This window comes from Stomoxys calcitrans, chromosome 2, assembly GCF_963082655.1.
Source record: "Stomoxys calcitrans chromosome 2, idStoCalc2.1, whole genome shotgun sequence".
Lineage (NCBI taxonomy): Eukaryota > Metazoa > Arthropoda > Insecta > Diptera > Muscidae > Stomoxys > Stomoxys calcitrans.
The window spans coordinates 167,816,033-167,829,478 of record NC_081553.1 but is presented as its reverse complement, the minus strand read 5'-3'; the positions used below and the strand labels follow the sequence as shown (position 1 = coordinate 167,829,478).

Genomic DNA, 13,446 nt, shown 5'->3' with positions numbered 1-13,446 from the left:
AACGCTTTCCTTGATGACTACCACAATATCGAAGAAGTTTGGTCAAAATCGATTTAGATTTAGATGTAGCTCCCATATATATGTTCGTCAGATTTTGGGTAATTTGCAATAATGTTGTCAATTGTCAACCTTAGTTATGGCAATTTGAACATATTTGCTCTAAATTTGATACGGGTTGTTTAATAACCCATCTGAAAACATCCGCCGAGGTCCATGAAAATTGGTTCGGAATTAGATATAAGAATTAGATTTGAACATATTTGCTCTTAATTTGATACGGGTTGTTTAATAAACCATCTGAAAACATCAGCCGAGGTCCATGAAAATTGATTCGGAATAAAGATAGCTCCCACTTTGTACTTACAGGGTAGGTGTAGGGTATTATACAGTCGGCGCCGCCCGACTTTTGCCTTTCCTTACTGGCTTCGTTGTATTTTTGGGTGAACCTATATTTATTTCGCGCACTGTATACTGAGCTAACCGTTCCCTCTTAACGGTATTGACAACTATGATTAGGGAGCCGACAGCCTCAATAAAGTATCCTAAACTGAACGATCAATAACTCCTTAATGTGTGTAAACTACTTTCCAATAACCCCTCGAAACTTTGTTTAATTAACATAATAATATCCTCACTACTTATCTTTATTTCTCAATTATTTGTTTTTGTGGAGAATAAGAATAGTTTTCACTCATTCTTACAGTTATGACAACTTTTGAAAACATTTAAACTGGCAACAAAAATCGCGAAAGTATTTAAAGTAGTTAAAAATCAGCTTATCGCTTTGCGAGTATCCTGTAAGTTTTGATCTTAAAAATGTTTTTCATTTAAAAATAACAATATTCAATAAATTCAAATACTATATAGAAATCGTTCAATCGATTCTTCTCATTACAAAAATCATAATCAATAAAAGTCTTTGCCATTCATTTTTGTTTTCAACAATAGCCTTAAAGAAGCATGTCGCTTTTAATCAAAGATATCCCATTGACTTATCTCAACATGAAATCTGGGTTTAACACAGCTACTTGCAATGCTAAGAAACACCGACGACAGTTCCTGATTGCCTGTAAGGTGCTCGGTGAGCCTTTTTTTACAAGCACTACCTGTCAAGATGTCACATAAACTATGGAGTTTATTGATTGCTCACACCTATTTTGACATAATTTATCCAGAGCGGGTTTTCGGTTTCACCATTGTTCCAATTTGATGGCGTCTAAGATATGGTAACATTCTATGATAATGACGGCAAGTGTTTATCGTTTTAGCCATCTGAGAAAAAATCCTTAGTAAAATCTTTCATTAAAACAAGGATATTGAAGATTGCCGAACTTTGGTGGAATAATGAAACATGTTACCTCTACAAGTATTCGGAAATTTATTTAAAACTAAGGTAAGGCAATATTTCACAATAGCGTGGGTTAATGGAAAACGATTGTTTATTCGAAAATAACATATCATGACAAAATAATTGTTTGTCGAAAAAAGGGAGTGTGAGCTCAGAAGTCCAAAGGGAAAATTAGTTTATATGGTACATAGTATATGTAACCTCAAATTTTCTCCAAAAACATGGTCTTATACAACAAATTATTGAATTCAAAAGGTTCTTTTCATCATTCTCTCCTACCGTTTCTGCAATCAAGAGTTATTTGAAAGACAGCTCCATATATGAGTGTGCTTCCACCCATTTATTGTTAGTGGGTTTGGTCTCTGGCAAGAACACCATTTCATCGGTTTATGTCTTGCGTAAACAAAATGAACGAAACTCTTTATACCCAGCATCGAAGGATGGGGGTATATTAATTTTGTCATTCCGTTTGCAACACATCGATATATCCATTTCCAACCCTATAAAGTATAAATATTCTTGATCAGCGTAAAAATCTAAGACCATATAGCAATGTCCTTCCATCTGTCTGTTGAAATCACGCTACAGTCTTCAAAAATAAAGAGATATTGAGCTGAAACTTTGCACCGATTCTTTTTTTGTTCATAAGCAGGTTAAATTCGAAGATGGGCTATATCGGACAATATCTTGATATAGCCCCCATATAGACCGATTCACCGATTTAGGGTCTTAGGCCCATATTTATTATCCGATTTTGCCGAAATTTGATTCAATGAGTTGTGTTAGTCCCTTCGACATTTTTTTCCAATTTAACCCAGGTCGGGTTAAATTGGATTTAGGGTCTTAGGGCCTAAATCGGTCTAGATTTGGATATAGCTGCCATATAGGCCGGTACTCCGATTTAAGGTCTTAGCCCATAAAAGACACTTTTATATTCGATTTTGCTGAAATTTTAGACACTGAGTTGTCTTAGGCCCTTCGACATCTTTCTTCAATTTGGCTCAGATCTTTTCAGATTTGGATATAGCTGCCCTATAGACCGATATCTCGATTTAAAGTCTTGGTCCCATAAAAGGCGCATTTATTGTGCGATGTCGCCGAAATTTGGGAGAGTGAGTTGTTTTTACAACTTTCTGCAATTTGCCCCAGATCGGTCCAGATTTGGATATAGATGCCATATAGACCGATCTCTCGATTTAAGGTTTTGGGCCCATAAAACACACATTTGTTGTCCGATTTCCCGAAATTTGGGACAGTGAGTTGTGTTAGGCCCTTCGTCAGCCCTCTTTAATTTGTCCCAGATCGGTACAGATTTGGATATAGCTGTCATATAGACAGATCTCTCGATTTTAAGTCTTGGCCCCATAAAAGGCACATTTATTGTTCGATTTCCCCGAAATTTGGGGCTGTGAGTTGTGTTAGGCCCTTCGTCAGTCGTCTTTAATTTGGCCCAGATCGGTTCAGATTTGGATATAGCTGGCATATAGACCGATCTCTCGATTTAAAGTTTTAGCCCATAAGAGACACATTTATAATCCGATTTCCTTAAAATTTGACACTGTGAGTTATGTTAGGCTTTTCGACATCCGGGTCGTATATGGTTTAGATCGGTCTATATTTGGATATGGCTACCACAAAGACCAATATTTTGTCCTACAAAATTGAAGAATATCCGTGTCGAATTTGATCCAAATCGGTCCATATTTCGATAAAGCTGCTATGGGGGCATAATTTATGCATTTTTTACAGGATTGTACGGAAAGGTGGTTTACATATATACCGAGGTGGTGGGTATCCAAAGTTCGGCCCGGCCGAATTTGACACCTTTTTACTTGTTCTGGCATTACAAGGGAGTGTGTGTCTATGGACGGACACTTAGCATCTTCCTGACTAGCGAATTTTATCCCAATTTGCAAAAGTAGCTTTGAGTTTAGTAAATCATAACTCAAAAAAGATTATGTTCATACAAATCGAATGTATGGGCTATTGTTCTTATATAACAACTCAACTCATAATGTAATGTAATTTATTAACAATTATATCTTTGTAACCCTTCACACATTCGACTGGCAAAAAATATCTCGAATTTTCCATTGCCATTGAGCTGATGGTAGAGGTAAACCAGAACGCATAGAAAAAAATAAAACAAATCATACCCAATAACCTTTAAACACAAAGCATTGTCCACATAGAGGGTGAAAACAAATAACACAATTTTCCCAACAAAAAAATCACCAAAAAGATAACAAAAAAAGGAGCAATAAATTGACAACTTCAATGCCATTTCAAAGCAAAGGAAATTGATGCAATGCCATCCCTTTTAACAAAAAAAAAAAAAAACAACATCAACCCCTAACCTTAAGTGTTGTATTTGTTAAACAATAATTACACACTTCTAACATCCTTGAAACCGATACAGTACGACAAGGATTTGCTGCCCTCAACTCTCAAATCGATGTGCGAGTTCTTGTTTTCCCTCATCAAACTTTCACTGCATGAGTTCACTCAAATTGTGGTGATAAGTGATGTCGTCGTCGTCGCCGTCATCCTCATCACTGGCGTCGGTAAATTTTCAAAAGGACTTTTGTATTTTCTAAGGTCCTTGCCCATGTTGTGTCGCTTACCCTTGTCACTCTTGTTTGCTGATATAGAGCAGTGCGGATATAGATTGTGTTTGTAATTGTTTTGAAAGAAAATCCAGAAACCATAGGTAATATGCTATGCGATATATGTAGTTATTGTTAAAAGAATAAAATATTTTTCTTTTCGAAGTAGAAACTCATTGTGGCACTTGTTAAATTTCAGCTATAATCGAAATTCTTTAAAGCTTAAGGCTGTAATTTGTCAAAATGCTAGAATCGGACCTAACTTGAGTGCAAGAGAGTCTTTAAACCCGTTTACACTGCTTATAAGAAACGGATTTAAGGCTCTTGTCAGCTGATTTTATATAGGGAAAACAGATGATCAAGCCATTAAAACAGGTTTTAAAGATTAGTGTAAACGTGGTTTTTGACAAAGATTGGGGCCTTAACCAAGTGTCAGGCATAGCTGCACCCCAGGGGGAAAACCAACAAGAGGACTACCTTGCAACTTCTAAAAGTTTGACAAAGGACTCTACCGTCCTTATGTTTTCCTTCTGAAGTTCTATTGTTGTTTTTAAGCAATAATTCGGGTTAAACAAGTTTATTTATGCCAGTTCTCTGGCCTTCAACGCCAGAAGTCCTTCAGGTCAACGCAGTCCGAGGACGACGAAAATCCTATGGGGGATCCTGATCGTGAGAAGACAAGGCTATTACTGAAGGGAAGTATGAAGAAGGTCAGTATAGCTATTGGTATCATAACGGGACACATACGACTACGTGCTCACTTATGTAAAATCGGTACAGCAAGTGATAGCATGTGTAGATCATGCGGGGAAGATGATGAGACGTTCGAGCATGTCCTTTGTCATTGCCCGCCTTTCGCGTCTAACAGATATCGACACTTAGGGTCATGGCATAGAAAACAATAAGGGATTTTGTAGGGTTAGGTTAGGTTGAAAAGAGGATGTAGATACTAATCCGTCCCATGCCATTATGGACATACACCTAAGCCAGTAATCGGCTTGTAGTGCGCTCTAAACACTATAAAGTAAAATTGGAAAGAACATTTTATGTTAGGAATTCCGTGCTATTTACAAAATCCTTAATTGTTTTCAATACCTCTCCTCTAAGTTGGTTCATGTCTGATATAGTGTATCCACCTAAGTGACGGTAGCTGTTGGACGCGAAAGCCGGGCATTTGGATTTTGTAAGAAGCACGGTATTCCGTTATGAAAGATCACTGTCTGATCTGAAAACATGAAGGTTTCACGTAAAGACTTCTCAAGACTTCGAGAACAAGGAGACTGTGCACTGATACAAAAACAATGTAAGAAAATAATGCCCCAAAATCCTTAATTGTTTTCAATACCACTCCCCTAAGTTGGTTCATGTCTGGTATTGTGCATCCACCTGAGTGCCAAGTCGCGTTAACCTCAAAACTTCTAACAGCAAACAAACTGAATGTCCATATCAATATTGGGCTCAAACAAATGGTATTCGGGAGTAGATTACGAATCTGGCATACAAAACCACATCAAGGCGCTCAAAATGGGCATATGATCCATCTTGCCTATATGAGACACGGTTTGTTTGTTTGTTCCGTAGAATCCAAAATGGGTGAACCGATTTTCTTTACTTTTTCACAGATTGTGTAGGTTTTTGTGGAAGGAAACATAGGCTATATAATTTTTCAATATCAGATGGTGGCGGACCCTCCCCCTTACACACTGATATGTGTCCTTAGGGAGAAATTGTAGTTAAAAATGTCTCTTTAGAAAAATGAGATTTTTGCCAGCAAGAACTAAAACGAGAGCCAAAGTTGTTCTATGAATGTTCCATTTCTGTGGTTTTTCTTCACAAAGATATGTCCAGTCCTGATTAATCTTTTGCTGATAAGCAATACATTTATGGAAATTAAACGTTTTCATTCACTGGCATAAAATGGTCTTTCGATTGGACTTCTTGACCCCATGTTTTATTCAATTCGCTTAAAATTGCTTATATTGGGTTGCTCAAAAAGTAATTGTCGGTAATATAGTAGTAATATAGTCGACGTTGACAAATTTTTTCAACGGCTTGTGACTCTGTAATTGCATTCTTTCTTCTGTCAGTTATCAGCTGTTACTTTTAGCTTGCTTTAGAAAAAAAGTGCGCGAAATTTTGTTTACATTTGTTTGTTTGGCGTCAATTTTAATATGGGTACCACGTGTATTGAAAGAAATTCATTTAACAAACCGAATCAACGCTTGTGATATGCACCTTAAACGCAATGAATTCGATCCGTTTTTAAAACGAATCATAACTGGAGATGAAAAATGGATTGTTTACAACAACGTTAGCCGAAAACGATCATGGTCCACTTCAAAGGCTGATATCCACCAAAAGAAGGTTATGCTGTCTGTTTGGTGTAATTGGAAGGGTGTGGTATATTTTGAGCTGCTTCCAAGGAACCAAACGATTAATTCGGATGTTTACTGTCATCAATTGGACAAATTGAATACAGCCATCAAGGAGAAGCGACCAGAATTGGTCAATCGTAAAGGTGTCATATTCCACCAGAACAACGCTAGACCGCACACATCTTTGGTCACTCGCCAAAAACTGAGTGAGCTTAGCTGGGAACTTTTGATGCATCCACCATATGGCCCTGACCTTGCACCATCAGACTACCACTTATTTCGATCTTTGCAGAACTCCTTAAATGGTAAAACTTTCGGCAATGATGAGGCTATAAAATCGCACTTGGTTCAGTTTTTTGCAGATAAAGGCCAGAAGTTCTATGAGCGTGGAATACTAAATTTGCCAGGAAGATGGCAAAAGGTTATCGAACAAAATGGCAATTATATATTTGATTAAAGTTCATTCTAAGTTTTATTAAAAATGCATTTACTTTCTTTTAAAAAATTCGCAATTACTTTTTAGGCAACCTAATATAAGGTTTATGACCTCCAACATCCACACTATATACCAATCTGCCAATTTGGTTCTTAAGAAGCTTCAATATATACCGTTTTGGCTTAAAGTTGTTTCGAAATGTACATTTACCCCTACCATTTAAATATTACCCAGAAAGATCCATAAACAGATAAAGCCCCATATAAACCAATCGCCATATTTGACTCTCTGAGACCTATAAGCTTTAATTTTTTCCAGAATAGTCTGAAAATTGCTACTTGAAAAACATTTACTTCTTTCAACCTCACCTCGAGCGCCGCTTGGATAAGTCTATAACTAGATGTCGCACCCATATAATCCTTTTTACTTTTTGAGGTTCTGCATGCCGTACTCATAATCGGATTTGATTTCTACCATACTATTCAAAGTATACTTATGCAAAATTCGATAATCCGTTAGGGTTGGTTCTCAAGATTCGGCCCGGGAGAACTTACCGCGTTTTCACTTATTTTTTTTTCCCCCATACAAATAGTTTTCAAATGTGAACGACCCATAATATTTACCTCGCGAGGTTTCCACTCCACAAAGGCTGGTTTTGAAAGCATTTTTTAATTTAATTTATATTTTGTTTTGCTTTCTTGGGGTTTGTTCTGGGAAGTAACCCACAAAAGGCCACAATAGACCGCCCATGGTTTATTTTAACCCTTTCGCCTTGATTTGGAGAGAAAAACCAAAACCAATCAATACCTCACACACAGTTTACCACAAAAAATATTTTAAACAATCTCACCAATTACCATAGAGAAAAGAATCCCCAATTAATGCCACATTCGTTTAGCGTGGTAGGAGCGAGCCAGCCCATGGCATTATTATCGCCATTATCCTGTTAAGGCGATAGTGCTTTTTCGGAAACGCCACACCATCCATACAAGAGCAGACAGGCGTCAAATGTGTTTCAGTCCGTTTTGACTTTGGCATTTTAGCCTTTGTTTACCCGTTTAAGGTATTCAACACTTTATTATGACACACTCTGGAAATGTGTATACAAGTGTTTTGTCTTCTTGTGGATAGAAACATACGAAAAAGGGATTCATAACCTTACCCACCAATCATACAAACAAACCGTCCGTCGACCTACCACGCAGCCAGCCAAAAACAAAATTTCTGATTAAGACCTGTTCTGGGCCAAAGAGGAACTTTTCTGTGCCTTCTTCGAATGGCCAAAAGAAGATACGCGGCGCCACATATGTTCTTCAGTGTTATCAACTGTGTTTCAATTTGTTTTACTCTTTATTGTCGTCCTCTACGATAACACAACACAAAGCCCACAGAATTCATTTGGATAATAGAAGAAAGTCTAGGCTTAGCTGGGCCATTCAAGAAATTGATTTTTAATTAAGCTGTGGTCAAAATCTACCAATTATTGCCTAAGCAAACGTAAAATTGTTTTTCCTTAATAGGATTATGCTTTTGATTGACGTCATATCAAAATAGACATCATAAATGTTGGACATTTTTATTTGTTGTGTCTGTGTTATTGGACTTCTTGAGGAATTTATGTGAGCTTTTATGGATGGGACTTCTTTAAGAAGTGAGTGACGCTTATAAAAGGTCTATGAATAATTTGAGTGAAATCAGCTTGTAGGGAGTTGCATTCTTTTTTTTTTTTTTCTTCATTCTGAAGCTTAGAAACTAGATCAGCATGCTAGACAATAGGTTCTAATTTCGTGTGTGAGATGGGAGGAGAGATCATACTTACCGAGCCATAAACAGCGCCACATGGATCCATGCATAAATAAAGGCAGGTGGCAACGCCTTGAACCTTGATGCGCCCCACATCGACAGTAGAACGTTGTAGTATTGCTAAAGTAAAACAAAGAGAAAAGATAGTGGGATATCATTATATTTACAATGTATAACATCAACTTTTCAATTAGAATTATGTATTACAAAGAGTTTACGATTAATTATACTCGCACTAGCTGAACCGGGGCCGCTCTGTTGCGCCCTCTTTTACTTTATATGGAGCAAAGGTTCTCTTCGAATATTTATTTTCGACAATTAAAGAGCTTTTAATGAAATACCATGTTACGAAAATAGTATATCTCTTGATTAACAGTTTAACAATATAAATGCTTTTATCTAAATCCCACATGATCTTTATTGGTCTACGAATCTAAGTTTGGATGTAAGATGTACTCCATTCCTAAAATACTTTATTTCATCCCGATATTCGCATGATGTCTGATTTAGGAGTGTTTTCGGGAGTGAGGTGGTCCCCCAGACACTTGACTCTGGAAAAATATCAGCATCGTGCTCTTCTTTCAAATACCATTTATTTAAACCCCATATTGCCATTGCATTTGAGGGGAGTTTACAGGATGAGGCGTCCCCCAAGACGGCTCAAGATTGGATATCAAATTCGTTTTCTCATTATCTCAAATATCTTTCATTTGAGCCACCATAATTGCATGGTCGACAAATGTTTACCCTTTGGGGGAGTTTTCGAGAAGAAGTGATGCCTTAAATACATGGTCCTACAATTGGATATCGAATTCGTATTCTACTCCCAATTACCTTTATTTGAGTCCCATATTGCGATGGTCAGTAAAAAATTGCTGTTTATGGGGTATTTTGGGAAAGGGATAGAGCCCCAGAAAATTGGTACCGAAAGTGGGTATCAGTTCTTGCTCTACCCCCCAATATCTTGCATTTAGGCTCCACATTGACATGGTCGGTACGCGCGATTTAGGGGTGTTTTGGGGACTGGGGGATCCCCCAAACACTAAGCCCGGAAAATATATCAGCAACTTGCTCTATTCTCATATATCTATATATCATTTATTTGAATCCCATATTGCCATTGGCCTCAAAATTGGATATCAAATTTGTTTGCTAATCCCATTTAAACTCCTTATTGCAAAAGTCAGCAAATATGTCCGGTTTGGGTAATTGGCCCTAAAAACTATAACTGTTTAGTTCCACTCTCCTTAAGACCCAAATTGTCTTGGTGAGAAAATACGCCCTATTTGGGGGTTGTTATGGTGGTGAGACGTCCCCTGATACAGGGTCTACTCCAAAATACCTTTAATTTGAGCCCCATATTTCCCTAGTCGGCAAACATGACCGGCTAGGGAGGTGTTTTGGGGAATGGGCGGCCACTCAGTGAGTTGGCTGTTGAAAATATATATCGGATTCGTGTTCTACTCTAAAAACCCCTATTATTTGAGCGTCATATTGCAATAGTCAGCAAATACTTCCTATTTGGGTGGTGTTATGGGGGTGGGGTGGCCCCATTAACACTTTTCCCAAACATTGATATCAAATTCGTGCTTTACTCCCAAAGACAATTCATTTGAGCTCCATATTGCTATGGTCGTAAATTTGTCTTCTTTGGGGGATGTTCTCGGCGATGGGCGGCCCCTCAAACAGATTCGTATTCTACACTCAAATGCCTTTCCTTTAAGCCCCATATAGTCATGGTCAGTAAATGAGTCCTGTTTGGGGGGTTTTTTGGGGAAGGGGAGGACCCCCAGAAACTTTGTCCCAAATTTGCATATCAGATTCGTATTTTACTCGCAAATACCTTTCATTTGAGTACCATATTGCCATGGTCGGTAAATATGTCCGTTAAGGGGTGTTTTGGGGTTTGGGAAGGTCCCCCAAACGCTTAGTCCTACAATTTGATAACAGATACGTTTTCTAATCTTAAATACCTTTCCCATATTGTCGTGATTGGTGTATACACATATGTTTGGTAGGTTTTGAGGTGGGGCGCCCCCCCTAGGTACTCCATCCGAAATTTGGATACCAAATTTTTGGTTGTAGGTTACTATAAGAGAGTACACGAAATTTCGCTTAAATCGCACCACGCATCTCCGAGATCTGGCGTTCCTGAAAATGATGGTAAGGGGGAGGGTCCGCTCCCCATTCAGATAACAAAAAATGTAGTACCCTATTTTCACCACGGGATCAATTTCAAAAAAATCGGTTCAGCCGTTTCTGAGTCTATAAGGAACGCACAAACAAACCAACCTGCAAACAAACACAAATTGATTTTTATAATAAGAAGATTGTCAAATATTTCATGATTTTTCGTTGGCTACATTTATGAGACCTTGAGGATTTTAGAACTTCTCTATGAAAGAGTATTGCTCAGCGGCATGTCTCTCGTTCGGTTCGAATATTAATAGAAAGTCCTTACTAATTGAGCAAAATTTTTAATAGGACAGCCCACTTTGTCAGCAATGGTTATACCCATGTAAATGGCATAGCAGCCATATTAAAACTTCTCCCCAGAGAGATGTCGCTCTGCGGTACGCTGCTCTGCCGAATTCGACAATAAGAAGGAGATCACTTATTATCGAGTTTTAACTCAAATCGGATATCATTGATATGTGATAATATTTCACCATAGTACTGCATAATATTTCGCCAGATCGAAATTAAGGCCTATATACTTGGTTTCAAGTAAATTTAAGCAGTGCCATATGATGTCGAATAATATTTAACTGCTGTCACTGTTAATGGATTTTTCTAGGTGCCGAGACCCGTATATTTTTTTTTTTCAGCTACATGCCAAGTACTTGAACTTGAATTGGTGTCTCAACTAAGAATTTTCACGATCTGCGATAAATCTATTTTATTTCCAAAAGATTTATCAGCCCATAAACGGGTTTAAATTTTGAGGTTAAACAGCTGCGAATAAGCAATAATAACCCAGCGCTATGCAAAACGTTAATTTTTAAGCAAAAAACCTGTCATAACTAACAACTATTTCGTGAGCAGTTTTGCGTTCTCAAAAGTTGTGATAATGTTATGATCTACAGTAAATGACAAAATTCCACACTGAAGAAATTTTTGTACGCACCACCACAGTATAGAGGGTATATTCATTTAATCGTTCCATTTGCAATACATGGACATAACCATTTCCGACACTGCAAAGGATATGTATTTCTAATCGTCCTAAAATTCCAACACGATTTTACGATGTCCCTGCGTCTGTCCGTCCTTCGGCAGTTATCATGATACAAGCTTTCAAAATTGAGATATTGAGGCTAAATTTTACGCAGTCTAGTGTTTCTTCTATACGCAGGAGAAATTCTTAAATGGGCTAAATCGGACTATGTTCGAATATAGCTGCCATATTGACCGATCTGGCGATTTAGCGTATTAAGCTTATAAAAGCTGAATTTTTTGTCCGATTGCACAGAAATGTTTAAAAAAAAATAGTTGTACTAGGGTCTCCGACATCCGACCCGAATATGTTGTATATTGGGCCATATTAACATTTACCGATACGCCGATTTAGGGTCATTAGCCCGTAACAGGCGCATTTATTACCCGATATCGCTGAAGTTCAGAACAGTGAACAGTTTGCTAGGGCCATTGATATCTGACCCGAATATGGTCCATATAGGTTTATATTTACGTATAGCTGCCATATAGACCGATATGGTTCTTAAGTCAATAACAGGCGTATTTATTAACCGATTTCAATGCAAATGGAGACAATGGATTTTCCTGGGCTCGTCTGTATCTGAAACGATTTCGCTTAAATCTGAAACACTGAGCTGAATTTGAAACTCCCGATATCCAACCCGATTATGATCCACGTCGAATAATATTTAGATTTATCTATAGGCAGATATGCCGATTTATGACCTTAAGCCCAAAAAGCCGCATTTACTACCAGATTTTACTGAAATTTAGAATAGTGAGTTGGACTAGGCCTCCCGTTGTCTGAGCTGGAATTGGCCTAGATCGGATTATATTTCGATATAGGTGCTATGTAGACCGATCTGCCGATTAAGGGGCTGAAGTACATAAAGTGCGCATTCATTGCCCGATTTCGTTATAATTTGGAACTGTTACTTGCATTAAGTTTGTCGGAATCTAGCTCAGATCTGCTCCAAAGAGTGGTGATTTTCCAATTGAGCAATTCGTAAACTTCCAAAATGATCATGTTTACCCAACTGAGTGCAAATACGAGAGTTTGAGTCTACGAACGGCCAATCGAAGTAATTTTCCATCTCAAGTAATGGTATGGGCAGAGGCTCAAACTATAAAATGACAGATCGTTTTATATGGAAGCTATATCAGGTTATAAATCAAATTGAAAATCGTGACCCAACACTACTTTAAAATTTCAGCCTGTGCGGATAAAAAAAAGGCTCAAGAAGTCAACTCGAGAGATCGGTTTATATGGCAACTAATAAAAATGAATAAAAAATATTGTTTCACATACAAAATGTGGTCGTTTGAGTTGGTAAAACTTCGTGTCAGCTTCTCTGTATAACTTACATTTACAACCACCACCATAGGATGGAGGTACACTAATCTGGTCATTCCCTTTATAACTCCTCGAAATATTCGTCTAAAACCCCATAAAGTATATATTCCTGATCGTCTCGAAGTTCTGAGTCGATCTAGCCGTGTCCTACCGACCGACCATCCGTCCGTCCGATTGTTCGATCTTCCGTTCATCCGTCCGTCTGTCGAAGTCAAGATATTGGTCGAACGCGTAAAGCTAGCAGCTTGAAATTTTGAACAGCACCTTAATATTGTAGGTTGTTGGGGATTATAAATGGGCTATATCGGTTCAGATATAGATATAGC

General features: G+C 37.8%; 1 protein-coding gene across 2 annotated transcripts in view; it reads right to left on the bottom strand.

Annotated features, from left to right (window-relative positions):
* The window catches only part of LOC106081399 (putative uncharacterized protein DDB_G0286901), a 317,325-nt gene that overhangs the window by 34,098 nt on the left and 269,781 nt on the right, over positions 1 to 13,446 (bottom strand). For both annotated transcript variants that reach the window (XM_013243316.2, XM_059362412.1), the window contains exon 3: positions 8,585 to 8,688. In XM_013243316.2, coding sequence (XP_013098770.2) covers positions 8,585 to 8,688 — 104 coding nt within the window. The remainder of the gene's footprint in view (positions 1 to 8,584; positions 8,689 to 13,446) is intronic.